At 45.4% G+C, this 20,742-nt stretch overlaps 1 protein-coding gene across 2 annotated transcripts in view; it reads right to left on the bottom strand.

Moving 5' to 3' along the window:
- The window catches only part of ME3 (malic enzyme 3), a 203,166-nt gene extending 186,944 nt beyond the window's left edge, over nucleotides 1–16,222 (bottom strand). Inside the window, exons 1-2 of one of the 2 annotated variants that reach the window (XM_036259756.1) lie at nucleotides 16,142–16,222; nucleotides 15,581–15,778 (exon numbers count right to left, since the gene is read on the bottom strand). In XM_036259756.1, coding sequence (XP_036115649.1) covers nucleotides 15,581–15,763 — 183 coding nt within the window. In that variant the 5' untranslated portion in view covers nucleotides 15,764–15,778; nucleotides 16,142–16,222. Of the gene's footprint in view, nucleotides 1–15,580; nucleotides 16,025–16,141 lie in introns of those variants that run through there. The other variant, XM_036259755.1, reaches the window with a different exon arrangement.
- Nucleotides 16,223–20,742: the final 4,520 nt, after the last annotated feature.

Here is a 20,742-nt window from a genome sequence, read left to right as displayed (position 1 = left end):
GATATGTGCATGAGAAAAACACTGTTAATAGTCTTACTTTGTTTAATTCTAGGCGAAGACCAAGGAATATGATGTCCTGGTTCGGCTGTGTAAATTTATGATGGATAAATACAAGGTTTCCATTCGTTTTTGTTGTTGTTGTTGTTTAGAAAATTGACAATAAATCTAGACTCCTGTTGCTGTTATTATGGAGCCCAAGGAATTCTGGGACACAATCTGGCTCCCTTAACACCTCTCACATCTGTGTCCACCTCACCTTCAGCCACATTGGGTCCTCCCAATGGAAACTGAATTCATTCTTAACTAGTTTCTCCAAATCTGATCTTGTCCCCTTCCTGGAGACAGAATGGTCTGTCTACAGCTCAAATCCCACAGTGTCACCTTCCAGTGTCCCCTTCACCTTCAGGACTGAAGTCAAATTCGTCACCCAGCCCAGACTCTCACCCATGTCGGACCCCTGGCTTGCTATCCAGCCCCATCACACCACACACCTCGTCCTCCTTCAGGATCACCCACGGCTCCTTACATACCTTGCAGTTGTGCTGTATTTGCTTGGAATATCTTTCTCCCACCTTGTCTGCCCAGAAAAACCCTAAACATCTTGTAGGTCTGAGCACTGACACACCAAGGAAAATAAGTAGTTATCTCACGAGAGAGGTCGGAGTAGATGTCCCTTTTTCTTTATGCAACACATTATGTAATTTAATATAAGAATCAAAGGTCACCCACTTTAAGAAACCTCACCCTTTTTTCTTCCCACCAAGGTAAAAGTTACTTGGACATTATTAATAACACGTTTAATATAAGATAAAACCTATTATACTGCATTATATTTATAAGCTTGTAAGTCTATCTCTTCCTCTGATCTTTTAATTTCCTTGCGAGCAAAGACCATGACTGATTCCACTCTTTATTTTTAAAACCTAGAAGAGTGTTTCGCCCTGGCTGGTTTGGCTCAGCGGTTAGAGCGTCGGCCTGCGGTCCGCAGAGACCCGGGTTTGGTTCCCGCTAAGGGCATGTACCTCGGTTGCAGTTTGTCCCCGGCCCTGGTCGGTCGTGTCGGTGGCAGCCACTCGATGTGTTCCTTTCATATCGATGTTTTTCTCTCTCTCTCTCTCTGTTCCTCTTTCTCCCTCCCACTCTACCTGAACAAAAAATAGAAAAATGTCCTCAGGTGAGGATAAAAAAAATAAAAATAAAAAAATAAATAAAACCTAGAAGAGTGTTTGGAATATAATAGGTGCTCCATAGATGTTTGTTGGATAAATCAGTGAAGGATCCCAGGGACTCCAGATTGAGTCTTGCTGCTGTCCTGGGGCCTAGGGTCCCCCCATAAAAACAAAGGTAACAATGCCTGCTGCACAGGATTTCTGTGGGGATCAAATGAGATGACCAATTTGGAAGCATGTCATAGAGCCAAAGGTAAAACACAAACCTGTTTCCTTATTATGATGAGTTATGCTGAGGAAAGATAGGAATTAACTTCAATGACAGTGGCGGTAACTGTGTGAGGGTGTGAGACCCAGCAGGGGAAAATACAGACAGCACCCTGGTGAATCTGGAGGACACAGAGAACACATCCTGTCCGTTCTACCTGCACACTCTGTTTCCAATCCAACCCTTCTCTGCTCTGCCCTGACACCCTCCACACCCCATCCACCACCTTCTTATTCACCCATTGCTGCCAGAGCCCCTAACTGTTCTCCCTGTTCCCACCCTCGCCCCTCCAATCTGTTCTTCACACGGCAGCTGGAGGGATCTTTCATTAACGTAACTCAGAGCACTTCCTTGCTTAGAACCATTTAGTAGTGTCCTGTTTCTCAGAGGATAAAACTCAGCCCACAGCCCACAGACTCCAAGGCCCCCTACACAAGATTGCGACCCCTGAGCTCTCTCCACCTTGATTTTAGGCAATCCCCCCTTGGCTCATCACACGCCTATTGAGCTGCCTGTTGTCTGTTCCCGGAACCTGCCAAGATGCCTGTCACCTCCGGACTCCACATCTGCTGTTCTCTCCACCCCAAACCGTCTCACTTCTCATGACAGCTGGCTCCTCGTTCTTTAGGTCTCTTCTCAAAGACCTCCTCTGAAGAGAGGTCTTCCCTTACGAGTGAAGAAGACTTTCTGTTATTCTCTCACACTGTACCCTGTTCATTTCTTCTCTACCACTAATAACCATCGATATAATTTTATTTGCTTACTTACTGTCCTTCTCACAAATTATATACTTAGTAAGGAGAAGGATCATAGCTGTCATGTTTACCACATTATTTCCAACACCTAACAGTGCCTGGTAGAGAGTAGGTACTCAATAGATATTTGATGGTTGGATGGATGGACAAATGAACAGACCATTGATAGAAAGATGGATGGATGGATGGGTGGATTGGTGGATGGAAAGGCAGGGAAGTAAGCAAAGAAGAGATAAGATCCCACAGAAGTAGGGTACAGACTGACAAACCTCAGAAGAGGAAGACGCGGGCGGGAGAAGAGAAGAAATAAACCACAGAACTTATATGCATGTATGTGTAAGCATGAACATAGACAACAATGATGGGGGGTGGGATTGAGAGGAGGGTGTCAATGGGGGAAAAGGGAGAAACATCTGTAACAAAATAAAATAAAATAAATTTTTTTTTAAAAAAGAAGAAGAGATAAGATCCATGACAGCCCTGGCCGGTTTGGCTCAGCGGTTAGAACGTCGGCCTGTGGTCCAGAAAGACCTGGGTTCGGTTTCTGCTGAGGGCACGTACCTCAGTTGCAGTTTGTCCCCGGCCCTGGTTGGGTTGTGTGGGTGGCGACCACTTGATGTGTCCCGTTCGCATCAATGTTTCTCTCTCTCTCTCCCTCCCTCCCACTCTATCTGAACAAAAGATGGAAAAATGTCCTTGGGTGAGGATGAAAAAAAAGAAAAAGATCCTGGACAGAAAGCAAGATGAAAAGATCCACTTAGTTTGGCAGCTGTAGGAAGCTACTATGAAGACCCTCAGGATGTCTTGTAAAGAAACCTACAAGGAAGAGGAGGCCACAGAAACAGGAGGTGGGAGACCTGTGGGCAACATAGACCTTCTCCACAAGTTTTTCTCTGCTTGGGAATAATATATGTACAGCACCTACAAGAGCACCTGGCATGGTAGGCATTATGTAAGTATTTATTATTATTATTTCTAATATTATTATTCTGGCAAATCTGAGTCAGTCCCAGAGGGGGCAGCTACTCTGTCCAGTTGACCGGTAGAAGGTCACAGAACAGGGAACAGCTCATAACTAGAGCCTGCAGCCTTGCAGCCGAGGCTGGTGACTGGAGGCAGAGCCAACCCCTCCCGCACCAGCTGGCCGGCTGCCCAACCAGCACCCACGGCATCATCTCCCACAGGCATGGCGAGGCGGCTTGTGAGGCGACTCAGACATGAGAAGTGGCTGCCAGCTCACGGAGTGCGAGAACGGGAAATCTTTCAGCTCTGACGGGCAGATTGCAAAGCCTCTTTCTAAAAATGGCTGTTCATAGGTTTTTCTCCACACCATCTATCTTTACTCTGCTTTATCAGGTGGCAACTGCATTGCCATTCCCTGTCCTGTGACCCGAAGTGATTTCACCAGTCAAAACAAGTAACTATGGGCTAGAAGAGACTGAAAATAAAAGAGATAAGAAGGGAGAGTCTGACATGAGGGCTGAGCTTTCTGTCAGATGGTTTGTGTACTGTCTTCAAGATCAGGTTACGGCAGAGAAAAAATAGAAACCCTGAAACGGAGCTGGGAGTCAGGAGCATGTCCATTCATCAGACGTGGACACAAAGGGAGACAGCAGGAGCTGCGTTAATAGACGTGTAGGTCTGCACCATACAACAATGTTCAATATTAAAGCATCTCCTTCCCACGGCGAGACTCAAAGCACTCTGCTTGTCCACTGAGGCTGACTCAGGCACTAGTTCAGGACGGCAAGTGACGTGCCACCTTTCAAAGGCAGTAGGTCTGTGGGGCAAACACCACCAAAGGCCAGAGTCAGCCTCCAGGACTCACTTCCCAGGAAGGACCTCCCACCTCCCTGGGCTCGGAAAACTTCTCTGTAAAATGGTGGTAACATGTTAGGATATCATCTGCCTGAAGACAAAGGGCTGGGCATGATGGCTTCGTAATGGTCTCCTGGGGAACGCTCATTCTGAGTTCTGACAGAGGAGAGAGGCTCATTTAAAATGTGTGCATGCGAGTGTTTATGACTACCCACGGGAGTGTATGTGGAGACTGGAGGACCCTCTTAAACTCCTTGCTGGGTGCAGTGGACCCAGCCAGGCCCTATTTAGCTAGATTTACAGCAACATTTTAATTGTATGCTAAACTATCATAGCAGACATTCTCTTGTCTTTCTGTTTTGCTATCATAATCTCATAAAATTAGGAATGTCATTGTGATTATATATAGACAGAAGGTGAGAGAGAGAGAGAGAGAGAGAGAGAGAGCCAGCTAAATTTGGATATGTCTTTCAGCATTAGTTTTTAAAACCTTGGTTAGAATGTGCCAAAATGGGACAAAATCCTGAGATTCCTGCTGGCTGTGATGGCGGCCACTCCTGTCAACACCAGTCCCAACTTCCAAAAATACCAGCTCTTCAAATGGCACTTGAGTTTTCTGCTGCTAGCGATAGTTTTAAACTTCTTTCAGACCAAAGTTTAGATTATCCTTAAACTCTATCAAGTATGGAGAAAGTATCACTGAAGTCTCCAGCCAGCTTGCTTCTCCCCTAACTCACTCCTCTCTTATCAAGTCTCTGCCAAAATCAGATGAGTTCATGCCCATGGAGAATGATTTGGGACCCCTCAGTCCTCCCCTCTCCTTCAGACTGAAGGTTGGAAGAGGACAAGGTGTAAACCCTACCGTGCCTGTGACTTCTACAGCCCACATGGGGTGCACACTGGGTTAGGAATGGAGCGAAGATTTAGAGAATGTGGATTAGTTGAGCACTTACAATGTGTTTTACATACATTAATCATTGTAGCACCCTGTGAAGTGGGTATATTTCATTAACAATCCCATTGGTAGATGAGGAAACTGAGGCTTCGTGAAATAAAGCGGACTTCCACAGATCTCAAACCTAGTGATTGACACAGCTGGAGTTGGGACTTAAGGCTTTTCTAACTCCAAATCCCTAGATCATAGCCAATGTACTCTGCTGCCTAACATCAGAACATGGGGCGGGGAGGTCACACATTTGGTTCCAGCTGAATACTTTCCTTCACCTGTCAAATCTTTTGACCTGTTGCTAGTTGTAGTAGGTCTAAATCTAATGTCTTTAAAGCAGCTTCAAGGGTGAGAACAAATAATTTCATCATAAAGGTGCTCTTCTTTAGATCAAGTGTACCTGGTACAGCATCAGAACAGAAACTCTCTTAAAGAAATAGATTCCTGCCCTGGCTGGTTGACTCAACGGCCAGAGCACTGGCCTGAGAATGGAATGGTCTTGGGTTCAATTCCTAATCAAGAGCATGTACCTGAGTTGAAGGTTCAACCCCCCGCCACCGTCAGTGTCATTCAGGAGGCAACCAATTGTGTTTCTCTCACATTGATGTTTCTGTCTGTCTGTCTCTCTCCTTTCCTTCTACTCTCTCTAAAAACCAATGGAAAAATATCCTCAGGTGAGGATTGAAATTTTTTTTTTTAAATAATAGATTCCTAAAATGGGAGACATCCATAATACTGTCAACAATAAAACAAGAAGGAAAAAAAAGAAATAGATTCCTGAAATGTACATGACTAAAATAAAAGATGCGTCTTGGCTTTCTAAGTTCTCCAGGCTCCATGGGGAGATCTGAAATAATTTCAATTTATAGAAAATAGAAGAAATGGCAGACGGGGTTTCTGGTCTGTCTGGGAGGGAATGTGAAAGGGATCATGTAACTAATTTTTGTTGAGAGTTGACTCTGAAGAAGGCACTGTGCTGGCCATGTGGTGCTAAGACGGGGTCCCTGCTCTGAAGAAGACATCACAATGAAGACACGCATCCTCTATAAATGTTTACTGAGACCCTGTGGAAAAGAACCTGCTACACAAGTAACCACCACAGGAGAGCAGAGGATGAACGAATCACCTCCATGCCGCGTTATCAAGGAAGGTGGTGGTGTCCCCGGAGAGCTGAGCCCTCAAGTAGGTTGAAAATTCTGATAAGTGAACCCAATGTAAATGGCACCCCCTGGAGGTGTGCAACACAAATGCAAAAAATAAAAAAAATAAAACGGAACAAAATCAAAGAGCATGTCATAGTACTGGAGATATACCATTAACTCTATCTGTAGAATTAGAGGTTTTATACTATTATTAAGTTCTCTGAAAATGGGGCCCGGAGATATACCATTAACTCTATCTGTAGAATTAGAGGTTTTATACTATTATTTAGTTCTCTGAAAATGGGGCCCCTTGTAAGGTATAGATAGGTCTATTGTCTAATTTCTGCACATTCAGTACAAACGGTGACTATTTTCAGAGAAAAAGCCGTTGTCTTTCATGGTTTGACCTAGATAGCTTCTCCTCCACTACGTTCATCTGCCAAGTCCCCCTCTTCCATCATGTCAGCGCCCACCACCCTGCACAGGGAGCATTTCTGCACCCCACTCCCTTGCTCCTGTGGCCTGGTGCCTGTGCCCCTATCCACCACCCTGCTGAATTGAAACACTAACTGGTCCCCATCTGCACCCCTCTTACATGTAAGCTCCTTGAAGGCAAAAGAAGTGTTTTCACTATTGGGTTTCCACTGCCTAAAATGTAATAGGTATTCAGCAAATGTCCACTGAATAAATATGATAAACAAATGAGCCTTGGGAGAATCACACAAATTTAAAGGGTGAAGAGGAGGCATCCAGTGGTCTTGAAGTCCCCTTCAATTCCCAGATTCTGAGCCTATCAGACTGTGGCTGTGGTAACAGCCCATCAGAGGGCCACCGTGGGAATGCCCCCTCAGCACCTGGCAAGGCCCCAGAACCTCCAACTCCACGCACCAGCATCGAGTCAGAGGCGCCTGCACCCAGGGAGTGACAGCAGAGCACAGGGCTTAGGATGTGGGCCCTGAAGCCAGATGGCCTGGGTTCAAGACCCAGCTCTGCCACTATGAGCTGCATGACGTTGGGCAAGGAGCTCACCTTACTGCACCTCGGATTTTTCACCTGTAATATAAAATTATACATCACAAGCTTGTGGTATTATATTAGGTTAGCTAAGATCCAGAAACTGCTTAGAACAATTCCTAGCACATCATATGTCCTAAAAAATGCTCACTCTAATAACTGTGATTTGAATTTCCTCCATGAGGCAGTCGGCTACGGAAGGAAATTCAGCACAATAGGAATCTGAATTTGAATCCTCAACACCTCCCTCGGATATCAGAGGAAGGGAATGTCTACCGGGGGAGGAGCTCCACCTTAGTCCTTAGGGTACCTGGCAGCATTTCTCCAGCTGGAGAAGTCACTGGACAGCTCAGTAACTCAGAAGGGATGCCACCTTGTATAGGAGTTAGCTCCTTCTTTCTGTTTTGTGAAAGAACCAGTAAAACGAAACAAAGGAACTATCACCGGCTGCCTTCTCCAGAGTTCCACACCATGGGGAGTGTTTCAAATATGCAATGAGCTCCGCGTAGATTTACTACCAAATAATACAGAGCCCAGACAGAATGCGGCTCCCGAAAATAATATTCTCAAGTTGCTCATCATTCAACATATCCCCTATGGTCCCTCTAGCTTTCAATATCACTTTTAAAAGCCAAGACAGCTTTGATTTTCTCTTATTCAAGTGCCTCAAAAGCTGATGATCTTTCCATCAGAAATCCCTCTCCTCAAATGACAGTACATTTTACTCTTTACTGTGTCCTTTTGGTTAGAGTCGCGTTTTAACCAGGCTGCTAGGCAACCATTTGGGTACAGAATGAATGCATGCTTTTAACCGCTGACCTCGGCATCCCCAATCATAGGATAGCCCTCAGGTTTTCATTGCACAATCATAGGGCATCTTTTGTACTCTGCATCACAGAAGCCGTTGGACACCACCCCAAAGGATTTCCCAAGGTACTCTGTCCACATCAAAGTGAAGGTCTGCAGGCTGACTACAATCCGTGCCTTTGCAAACGTAAGTGCTGCCATTGCAATGGCCCTAGGAATCAGGAGGATTCCCTCCCCTCGCACTGTAAGACTGACATTCGCAAAGAAGAGGGTAGACGATAAAAGAAACCTTTGGTAGAAATGACAAAAATCCACAGTAAAATGAGGCCATAACCCCAGAGCCTTCAGAAGCCCAAGCTGACCAAGGCAAACCAAAAACAGGGAGACTGAAGATGAATTTGAAAAAGTGTCCACAGAGACTCTGTAGAGAGCCCACACTCAGACTGGCGAAGAAGCCAGCTGGCCCAAGTCTGAGTCAGACAACTTGTATTTCTGTATGGTACCTACCGTCCAGGTTGCTGCTTACATAATCTAGCTATTGCTGTTTGTAACTCTTTTTAAACAGGCAGCAGGTTCCTACGTTAATGTTTTATTACGAGTCTAAATATACCACTTCTAGAAGATAACTAATGATATGCAGGCAAACCTTGAAATAAGACAATTTTAGAGGAATTTCCCCAGGATAAGAATACCACCCCTGTGTTACAGAAGGGTCAACTTCCAAAATCTGGTCTGAATGTTATTTACTTGGCTCTAGAAACTTAATTCCCAACAGAAACTGTAACTTATTTTGAAAAGATAATGAAACATTGAAGAAAATTATATAAAGAGAAAATAGACCTCCCATAATTCCACTGCCCTAACACAATCATATTCACACTTTTACTTCCAAGTCTTTTTACAGTTATACCTTTTTATAGTAACACTCATGGTTATAGATTCCACTTTGTATTTTGCATTTTGAATTAAGCATTCACAAACATAAGCCAGCGTTTCTGAAATCTTCATAATGATCACACAAATGCGAATCTAACACATAATATACTTTCTTTGGAGATCAATTCAACTATTCATAACGACATGTTTATGAGAAAATACCCTCTGAGCATCAACTTCAGTTTGCAGGAGCAGCAGATCTCCCTCCTGGGCTTCTGGCATCACATCCTACACGTCCTCAATGTTCTGACCCCGGGCAGACGAGGCGCTTCCTGGTGCGGTATCCTGTCCACCTGGGCAGCTATAACAAAATACCATAGACCGAGTAACTTAAACACCCGCAAGGTGGTTACAGTATGGTGGGGAAATACCAACAATTAACAAGAGACACAATAAGTAAGGAAATGAAATTGTGTGTTAGGAAGTATCAGATACTCTGGGGGGAAAGTAGACCATGTTAGGGTGACCAAGAAGGTTGAAAGGACTATTTACAACTTCACATGGGGCAGGCAGAATAAGTCTCACTGAGAAAGTGAGAAGCCTTGTAGAAGGTGAGGGAGTTACTCACTGGCTACTCAGGGGATGTGTGTTCTAGGAAGGGGAAATGGCTAGTGCAAAGGATGCTTAGAGTGTTTGAGGGGCAGCGAGGAGGCCAGAGTAGCTTGGGCAGTGAGTGAGTCGGAGTAGCAGCAAAGATGAGGTTAGAGAGGTTCAAATCACGCATGGCATTGTAAGGACTCTCACTTTGCAGCATTTTTAGCAGAAGAGTGGCAATCAAAGTGAGTTTGAAAGGGATGGTGCGGGCTGGTGTGTGGAGAAGAGACAAGAGGAGCACAGGTGGAGGCAAGGAGATGGGCTCAGAAGCTGCTGCAGTCATCCAGCAGAGACATGTTTGTAGCTTGGGTCAGAGTGGGACCCGTGGTGAGCAGGGCTTGGATTCCAGATCTAGTCTGAAAATAGAGCAGGAAGATAGAACACTGTTATCTGGAGGATTGGATACAGGGTCTGAAAGAAAGAGAGTTGTTAGGGATGTGCGCAAGGTTTTGGCCTCTCAAGGTGTGGTTAATAGTCATAGAGCAGTGGTTGAAAGAAACAAGACTGGGAGATGGGAGACCAGTGAGGAGGCTTCTGCATAATCTAGACATGAGACGATAAAAGAGTGAAGGAGCTGGTGATGGTGGGGATATAGAGAAACTGATGAATTTTAAACATTGGGGTAAAACTAACAGTAAAAAAATAAAGTTTCACAGAAACATCTTGTGACAACTCGTCATATCCATTCTCTCTTTCTTTAAGGTGTACAATTTTTAGCTGACTACATGGGTGTCCTGCTAAAGGTTACATTTCCCAGGTTCTCTTGCAGCTAGGTGTGGCATATGAGCAAGCTCCAGCCAATTTAGATGTGAGTGGAAGTGATATTTGCAACGTCCTATTTGTGCCCTTCAAAGACATTCTCCTTTCCACTGACTTTTGTAGGGAATTAATAGCAGAGGCTAGAGCAGCCACCTTGAATCAAGAAAAATGGAAATGCTCACTGAGGAAGGGCAAAGCAACAAATCCGACCACATTCCAACCTGCAAACGCCTACCCAGACTTGTTTATAAGATAGAAATACACTTCTATCTTTTTGAGCCTCTGAATTTGGTGTTCACATTGTTACAGTTGCCTAACTTAAGCCTAACTAATACAAGTTCTTTTAGCTGTTCCAAGCACAAAACCCTAATACCAAATGCTATCAGTTCCATGAAGCCAGGATAATACTTGACAGAAAAGGATTTAACTCCGACCTGCCTCTGCTTGTTTGTCCTTAAAATACCTGAACAGTATGTGAGCTCCAGTGCCCTGAGTCACGGCCCAAGAGGCCCAGACCTAGAGTAAACCGCTGGCTATGAAACTAATGTTTATTTAATAATCCATTGCTTCTCTTTCAACACCACATCAGAAACAGGTCTTTGGAGACATATAATGTTATCTGCCTTTGGGGCAGAAAACAGCATCACCCACAAACTTCTAATTCTCCGCACCACCCAGCCACCAGTTCCTGATTGATCAATGAGCCATGTATGGTGTGATGACAGAGTCAACCCACCAAAAGGAGGCAAGATCAAGTTCTAAGCTGGCACCGAACAAAAACATGTACTTTAATCATAGGCAAATCCTCACTGTGTGGGAGTCTAATAAATCACCACTGAACACAGGAAGAATTGAACTGAGACCTGTGGCCTCACACAGGCAGCTAATGCTGAGCGCGCCACCAGGCCTTTGCAGGTTCAGTGACCTAAACACATCAAGTCCACATGGGAAGGCGGTCACCTGAGTTGCTTCGCAGTTTCTGGGGGCCCCCCACATGAAATGTACTGGTCCTTAATCACAGTGACTTGACAAAGCACTCTTTTCATTCATTTTTTCCATGACTCTCAAGACCAAGAAGTATCAATAGAATTTTATAGAAAAAATCGTTGTTGGCATGTGGGACAAACGGGAAGGCTGCCGCGCTCTGAGAAATCACACACCCCTACGGTGACGTGCCCTGAAGTCTGGGAAAATGTGGGTCAACTCGGAGCGTCTCCTCCAATGGGCCGCTTATGATCATTTCTCTAGGCAACAAGAGCATTGGGCTAACTGTAAAGCAGTGACACGAGGTTAATAAAGTTCAGAGGAAAGGGGTCACAAACTGACTGAGATCATTTAAAGAGCAAATATTTATTGAGCATCTCAGGTCACGTAGAGAGAGTGTCATGTGACAAGGCAGAGTCTCTGTCCTTAAGGTGCTCCAGGTCTGGTGTGAAAGGCAAACTAAACAGCCATGATAACAGGGTGCTCAGTGCCAAAAGGAAACAAACACAAGGTGGTAAGACAAACAGGAGGCACTCACATCTAATCGGGGAGTGGAAAGTAGGGCAGCCCTTCCCAAAAGAGGCTATAGGTCACCTGGCGCCAGAAACATTTTGAGGGCCACGTCCTACATTAATAGAATGGGGATGGTACCTGCCTATGAAGATATCCCTATAAAATGGGGTTGATAGTTGCCTGTTTAATGTAAGTAAAATATGGCTGATATCCTGTAATATGTAATCAAAGATTTAGTCTGTTGCCACAATCTCCATGAACAACAGAAGAGATCATTACATAAATTTAAGAAGAAAGGTAAAATATTTGTAAGAAAATGAAATAGAAGTTGATGTACTGGTGAATTTGCATCATTTAGATAATTTAGACTCTAGGAGGGAACTTGGAATCATTTAGTTTGAATTCTGTCATCATTAAGAATATGCCTGCCCACATGGTTCAGGTGGTTGAGCATTATCCTGTGCACCAAAGGTTGCTGGTTCGATTCCTAGTCAGGGCACATACCTGGGTTGCAGGTTCGAGTGCTGGTTGGGGCTCGTATGGGAGGCAACCGATCAATGTTTCTCTCTTACCTCTCACTTCTCTCTTTTTTTTCCCCTCTCTTCCTCTCCTTTCCTCTAAGTGAGGATTTAAAAAGAAAAAGAATATGCCTAAATCAGCCAAAGCAGATGTGAATGAGAATTGCCACTGCTATTCAGGAGGAGAGATGTCTCTGTCTACTTCTGCAACCAGTGACAATCTCTGTGGAGACACTTAACCTTCTTAGCCTGTCTCTTCATCTGAAAATAAGATGTTGGATGGAAATGACACTTTTCAAAAACATTTTTATTACAATCCACTGTGAAAATTGGCACTTCAGCTGCTAATCTGATACAATAATTATTTTTATTAATTCTATTCTAATCCATTTCTTTCAAATAAAAAATGCTGGCTAGATCCACTAAGCTAAGTTCATGTCCCAGTGTGTGACCTATAGTCTGAACAGTTCTAGTCTACAGCAATGTCTAAGGGCCCTTCTGACCCCAATTCTGGAAATTTTCAACACGATCATCTAATATTTAGCACTTCACAGTTTTCAAAATGATTCCACAGTATCGCCCATGATCCTCACAACATGGGGATGATGTGGGCTGAGGAGCTCATGAGATTCATCACAGATCGCATGATGAGGGCATGACAAAGCTGGGACCAAACTGTCATTGTACAAGGGCAGAAGCATGGCCTATTCACTGACTCTTCCTTTCTCAGAGAACCCTACCTCCTGACAGCCCTCTGCCCTCAAGCTTCAGATTAAATGCCTCTCCTGACCTGTCAAAAGTGGGATGCACATCTAGTGAACATAGTCCAAGAATGTCGGGTTAATTTTCATGCCCATGCCCTTGTTAGATCCTTCAGAAACGACTTCCTGCTGGACGCAAATGCATGAAACCAGTCCCTGCCCTGGAGGAGTTCATAATCTTGCAGGAAAAAAATCCACCCACAGACACGCCCACTAAATGCAGCACCCTTTCAAAGGTGCCTTTCCCTTGCTTTCTCAATGATAAACTCAGTTGTTCTGTTTAACTCAGCAAGTCTCCCCATACAGCCGACGGACAGCACCAAGCGTCCAGCCTTCCTTGACTCTGAGTGCTGGAGGTCAGCAGGAAAGCGGAGAGTGGCGCTCCCCTGCGAGTGAGGGGCATTCACAGCAGCTACCGGGCAGTGCTGCTGCTCCGCTGCTTTCCCTCGCTCCCCACAGGTGAATGGAGACCCAGTGGACTCTCCTGGCATCCCCCCAGATACCCTCCTCACTCCAGATTGCCGTCAACTGACCTTAGGGATATACAAAATATTTTTAACATCAGGAAAAGGTAAGGTCCACTAGATTTATGGACAATGTCCCATCTATATTATTTACAAAGAAAAGGGGACAGGAGCAAGAGTACTTTAGGAAGCCAAAAGCATAAGGCTGAAAAAACAACCCAGATATTTGAGTAATACCTTTATTATTTTAACTATAAATTTAAAAAATGTGCTGATTAGTAATATGCAGTACTTCTAAGGCAATTATTGTCAGAACAATTGCAGTTTATAGTGGAAATGTATTGTTTTGCCTTCCAGCATCCATCCCTCCTCCCTCTGATGACAGGACACAGTTTCACTGTGGGGGAACCATATTCCCTTTATTCTAAATCAGTTAGTGTGGGTGGTCCTATCTTAAATTCTATCTTTAACTCCAGGGGTGGGCCCTGACTGGTTTAAGTTATGGTGATTGGTTTGGGAATGGGAAGGGAATCCAATCAGAGTCAATGAAACAGAGGATTATTTTTCTGAGGCTTCAGAGTAAATGTCTTTTCTATAAGAGCTACCAGAAGAAAGTGTCTGTCTGTTCCTGGATGGTGTGAAATAGGAGATGCGGGACTATGGCAGCATCAAGGTGAAAGACTCCACCAAATGGGGCTGAAGATGAAGCTGACAATGCAGAAGCAGAGCAGCATGCCAGAGAAAACATTCATCCTTAGGGATGCCATCTGGACTGCTGGATCAAGCCTTGCCTGCAACCCTCTCTCTAGATATTTTTAGTTAAAAGGCACATTTTGTTTGTTTAAGCTAATTCATTTTCTAACATTTGCTACTAAAGTAATTCAAATTCATAAAACATCTTAAATATTCCCAAGTAGGAATATACAAAGAATATAGGGTCTTTGGGGGGAAAGGCATGGAGGATGTATGATAAGTAAAATCTGAAAGATTGTTTTCTTATTTTTCCTAATTCTGCAAGAAATAATCACAATACTTAGCATCTACATAATTGTTCTTATTTCTTATTTCTGAAAAACACATTTTCCACACATATTTCCTCACTTGAATTTCAAAATTTGAAAAAGAGATTATTCAAATTTTTATTTTGCAATAATTACTTATCACGGGCTTTATATAATTTAAAATATTCTATCAAATTCAACAATTCATTTGATTGTCATAATAACTAAATGAGGTAGAGATGGTGGGTCTGTCATAATATCCCTTCTAGGCAGAAGAAAATTAAACCTTAGAGAAATTTAATTTGAGAAGGTGTAGGGTGACAGGCATCAAAATCCAGACCTCTTGCTTCCTGGGTTTTAATACCGTTCTGTCTTTCTCAGCTCAACCCTCTGAACCAATGATACTATCTCAGAAACAAATGTGTGTGCTTTTAAGCACCACATTAGCAGTGGGCTGAACTTGACCAAAGCACCAGAGATCCAAATCTGGATTCCAATGGCAGAGCTGCCAGAACTAGTTGGTGACCTTGGGCAAGTTCCCTTTGCCTTATTTTCTCATCTGTAAAAGGAGAGGTTTGAATTAGAATCTCTGATGCTTCTTCAAGGTCTAAAGATTCTATAACTCTAGACTTTCGTGTCCCTGGTTCACATTAATCTGTTTCTCAGAATAATAATAACCTCAGCTGACATTTGTTCTCACTGGGTGCCAGGTACTTTACAAAGAACTCCATCTCCATTTTCTCTTGAAATCTCACCACTCTCCTGAGACAATTGTCTCTCTTTTACAGATAAGGCAGCTTGGACAGACCGGTTAGAGGAACTGCCCAAGATCAACAGAAGTAGTTTTATCAGGGAGATCTGACAGCAGGTCAGACTGGCCACGAGGACATTAATCCAGTATATTGTTCTCATAGAATCAACTGGGCTCCCTGCGTTACTGGTCACTTCGTTTCACGCAGAAGATGATGGGGGGGAGGGGAGGGAGAGGAGGGGGATAAACCGACCTAAATCAATCTCCTGCAAGACAAAAATGTTAAATCACTGGAAGGGCGCCTGGGAGGATCCTTCCCAGGCCCAGGAGGCGGGGCGCCGCCCTCCGCCGCCACAGGATCCCTGCTTGGGCCGTCCTACCTTGTTGAGATGCGGGTTCCTGGTGACATCGTATCCTCGCTTCTTCAGGGGCACAGGGCGCACCGGGCCGGGCTTGGAGTGGCTGCATCGGGCGGGTACGCAGGGCGCCCAACGTGGGACGGCGCCGCAGGCCCGACTGGGCAGGAGAGCCAGCCTCGGGCCCGTGCCCAGCGCGGCGCCCATGGTCCTTTAGCAGACCTGGCACCGGGGAGAAACCAAGGTCAGGGGCGCCTTCCGGCCAGGCAGGCCCACGCGCGCTGCAGGGCACCGTGCCTGAGCCCCGGACACGTCCTCTGGAAGAGGGAAGAGGGCCGGGGTCCCGAAGGGTTAAAGGCGCCAGCCCCGCCCCTCCTCGGCCACCTGCGCGGCTCTCGCGGGCTGCGGTGCTCAGGCCTGGCCAAGCGCTGGGCGAAGCGAAAGCAAGCTCAGGAAGCAGGTCCTGTGCGGGTGACCATCGCGCCACCCCCGCCCTCATCCCTGGGAAGAAGCGACGGAGCGGGGAGGCGTCCCTGACCTCCACCGCTCCGTAGCTTGCCTCGGTCCCCCCCTTCTCCAGCCCACCTGCGCTGCGCCCGAAGAAGCCGCTGTCTCCGCAGCCCCGCAGCGGGGCAGGCGGGGCGATCGCTGCGGGCCCTTGTTTCTCTCCTGCCAATGGCTGGACCGCGCCGGTGGCTGCGAGGGCGCGAGGCTGGTGCGTTCTAGAGTGGCCCCCGAAACCTTTGTTCGCAGTGCGGGGCTTCCCCTGAGGACGCGCTCGGAGCTCCGCATAATGAAGCTCACAACGCCACCCACTCAGCCTCTCCATCTACGCCTGGAGAGGGTTAGCATTTAGGGATCCCCACACCCGCTGACTCTCCCACTATTAGGGCAGGCCCCGGCTCCTGGATTCGGAATAGAAGTCCTCAGACACCCCGTGCTCAGTGTTAAAGCCATTAGTCACACATGGCTCTATAAACTTAAATGGAATGAAATTAAAAATCCAGCTCCTCAGTCACACTAGCCACCTTTGACAAGAGCCCCTTGCACATAGTGCCTAGGGACTCGGACGGCACAGGTGTGGAACATTCTATCTTTGCCGAAGGTTCTACTGGGCAACGTTGATTGATACCAGGTCCACAGCTACTAAGAGGGCTCCTAGGGACCCTGGAGCCTGCCATGGATTGTTGGGGCCAGACAGGGACTCGGTGTCCATCTAGTCCTGAATTTAATTTTAGACTGTCCACACAGTAGCCAGAAGATTAATTTTATTTATCTATTTATTTATTTATTTTTATTCCTCACCTGAGGATACTTTTTATTTATCATTAGATAGACTGGGAGGGAGGGAGGAAGCGAGAGACAGAGGCAGAGAGAAACATCGATGTGATAGAGGCACATAGATTGGTTGCCTCCCTCTAGACCCCGACCAGGGCCAGGGATGATCTGCAACTGAGGTATGTGCCCTTGACCAGTGTTGAACCCGCAGCACATTGGTCGGCCGGCTGGCCAATGCTCTAACTGCTGAGCCAAACTGGCCAGGGCCAGAAGATTAATTTTAAAGGAAACATTTTATTGTGTGTAGAATAAAATCCACTCTTTTGAGTGCTTGTAGATTATCCCAGAGCCTGGCTCCTGACAACTTTTCAGGTTCATTTCACTCCACTTTCCTTCTCACTGAGTTTTAGCCACACTTGCTCCTTCCTGTGTTTCTACCCCACTCAGGCCTCTCCCACCTCAGGGCCTTTGCACTTGCTATTGACTCTACTTGGAATGCTCATTCTCTCAGGTCTCCATTACACTGTCAACTCAAAGGCCTTTCCTCTACTTCATCCAGTGTTGGCCTCCACTAGGGACTAAAGGGTTTTTCCCTTCAAAGACCTTAGCACAGTCAATATTAACTCATTTTTCTAATTGTTTAGTGACTCTCTCTCCCTAGAATGTGAGCATCATGGGGAAAGGTTCTTTGCCTGTAAACCCCTGTATCCTCCTTGCCTAGCTCAGTGTTTGGTACATAGTTGCACAATAAATAGTTGTTGGGTGAATGAAGGGAAGTGAGAGCCACTTTCATAGGGGTTGTAAACCCTCAAACTGGCTACCAGACAGATGCTGTCATCCCCTGCCGGCTTCCCTTCAAACTCCCCATGCAAGCAGCCTTCAGAATGTGCTCTCTGGCCCTGCTCTAAGTACAAAGCAGATACCACAGTGCTCAGGGCTGCCCCTCCTGAAATCAGGATCCCCTCCTCTCCCTCAGGAGTATCCTCTACTCCTCCAGTCTCTCTCTTTTCCAGTCCAATCTCCAATGGCAGCTCCAGTGAGCTATATAAAACAGTGCTTTCCAAAACAGAATCAAAACTACTTGGTGGGAGGGACAGTGTGGGACTCAATACAGACTTCTAGGCCTATCCATGGAGATTCTAATTCAGTAGGGTTTAAATGCCTGAAGTCAGGTTTACTCTTGGACTGTATATTTACATAAGCCCATAAATAATCTTTTCTTTTCTTTTTTATTAAACCAGTTTGAGCCAGATTTTTGTTGCTTGCAACTGATACTTTCCTCTCAACACTGTTCTTATATTTGCACATCTTCCTACCAGTTGACAAACGTCCTGAGAGTAGAGATTGTGTGTGTGTGAGTGTGTGTGTTCCATTTTTGGTACCTGGCACATAGCAAATTGTCAAGAACTATTTGTTGACTCAAGTCTGCCTTTGCTCCATACAATGACCTCTCTCTCACCTGGAGGACACTTAACCTAAGTCATTTAAAATTCCGCTAGAAACCTGGATATAAACAACACATTTCCCAAATAAGCGAATATAATTTGTATACAATCTAGTCACTAAAGCACATACAGTTTACCCATAAAAGAGTCTCTTGTATATCCCCACTTGTGGCTTATGTTCTCTTAACCCCGACATAATTTGAACAATATTGTTTTTCTTTTGTGAGTTTGATCTAAAGAAAAGGTGCTAAAGGCAGGTTCCGGGGCAGCTGCAGAAGGCAGGAGTCAGAAGGTGGTTGCTGTGCTCTGCAGAGCTGGCCAGGGAGCCAGGTCCCTTCTCCAGGCTCTTGTCCTCCTCTCCCCAGAAGTGCTAAGAGCACACCAGCATCCCGGCCAGTGGGAAAAGGGGAAAAGGACGGGGAGGGCAAACGCCTCTCCTTTAGGAAAGTGATGTGGAAGTAGCACATTATTACTTCTACTCCTGTTCTGTTGGTGAAAACTAAGTCGTGTGATCACATCAAGCTACAAGGGAGCCTGGAAACTGTTGTCCCTAGAGGGAAGGACATGCATGTGCTCTACTAAAGCTCAGTGGGGGAGCCTAGAGGGAAGAAGAGAATGGTTTCTAGGGATTAGTAACTGCAAGTCTAGATACAATGCTCATTTTATATTAAAGTGTGTGGTAGGAGCAGATGCTCAGAAACCATGAACCATTATTATTGACACGTGTGGTTTATCTCTGTTTTCATGGAAACTTCCTTACTTTTAGAACAGGACAAAGGATTACAGAGGCCATGTTCAGAGCCATGAACATGTTCCAGAACTTCTTCCAACTCCAGACAACTTAAACTTCCTTAGCTGTCAGCCCTGTGGTCCAGTCCAACACTATGCTGTACTAATGAGTCTCCATAATTCATCTTGGCCCCTCTTCCTTCACATCCCACTTACTGACTCTGCCACAGTTGTAATAGTGCTTCTTGGGGTGGCAGGAAAGGCGTCCATTCCCATCCTCTCGGGCCAGAACTCCCATGTTCCCAGTCCACTGAGTGCCTTCGCTTTTCAATTCTGACTGGAGATTTGTGTGTCTGTCTGTTGCCCTACTAGATGGGGTGCCTTGAGGACCAGTCACCATGTACAAGTCAGTGCATCTCCAGTACCTGGAATGATGCCTGGTACCAAGAATGCACTCACTTTGTTGAATTAAATAAAATTAATATGAATCAAATTTCAGTATAACCTTCCAAGGAGTAGAGTGGATTGAAACCAAATGTTGTACGTTGTTAAAAGGGCATCAAAGTTGCTTCAAGTTATTGTTTTAATTGTCCTATCTTCAAACAAGACTGTTTGCTTTCTGTAAGCATATTTTAATGACCCTACACATGGGTTAAAAAAAAAAAGGAGGTGAATTAAAAAGTCTTTTTTTTTTTTTTAGTTAATTCTGTTGCTTCACAAATGTATAAAATTCTATACAACATTAAAATTTATGATTGCCCTAAGAGAACTCTTTAATTCACATTGCTACTGCTAACCCTTGGACGTGCTTCAACTCTATTATTTGTCTAGACCAATGGAGAGCGGTGAGGAGCAATAATCTCCTCCTTGTCCACATACTCACCACTCCGAATACATGCCCTGCACTCTGGCCTTGGCTCCGGCTGTTTCCCGTGCTCAGCGCCTGCCAGGAGAAGCCCTGTCCTTCCTTCACCACTCCGCTCACACACGACATCCTCCAGCGAGTCTATCCACACTCCCGCTCCCACATGCTCCCCATACTCTGTGATTTGTACCTCTCCTGTTGCACTTTCACAGTCTGTCCATCTGTGAAGTGATTTATTTATGTGTCGGGTTTCTCTGAGCCTCAGAGGGGCTCTCAGAGGTTAAAACAACAGCTTTGGAGTCCGACAATCCTGACTCCACCCGTGATGAGCGTGTGTGACCTTGGGCATTTTATGTGACCTCTTGAAGCCCCATCATCTTCATGGATGAAACTGGGATTCCCCTTTACTTCTCACATGGGTTCTGGGTGGATTAATGGATTAATTTGTTTTTTAAAAGTGCATTATAATGCACTTACCACATGCCAGGCACCTTTCTAGGGGGTTATAAATTTTAACTCATTGAGTCTTGTAACATTTTTATGAAGTCCTGAGTTGGCTGCTAAACTATTTCTCTCAGCTGCACATATACCTTCCTGTACTTTGGTTTGCGGCTGGAGCTTGGACTCTGCAAACCAGTTCTTCACAGCAGGTTTCCTATTAATTTCTGCCAATAGGGGGCACTAGAGGGAGCTTGAAGTCTGGAGAGGGGAGATTCTCTCCTTTCTGTGTGTTTGTTATTACTTTCTTTCAGTATTCCAGGGACCCAGCCACAGCCCTTCAACCACCGTCAGCCACTGGTCCCAGGTTCCTCCACATTCTAGAACCAGCCTCACCAGGCCCACAAACTTAGCAGCCAGTCTTCCTCCAC

The sequence above is a fragment of the Molossus molossus genome, unplaced genomic scaffold (genome assembly GCF_014108415.1).
Source record: "Molossus molossus isolate mMolMol1 unplaced genomic scaffold, mMolMol1.p scaffold_m16_p_13, whole genome shotgun sequence".
NCBI classification, from domain to species: Eukaryota; Metazoa; Chordata; class Mammalia; order Chiroptera; family Molossidae; genus Molossus; species Molossus molossus.
The sequence above is the reverse complement of the archived record's forward strand: the minus strand, read 5'-3'. Positions and strand labels throughout refer to the sequence as shown.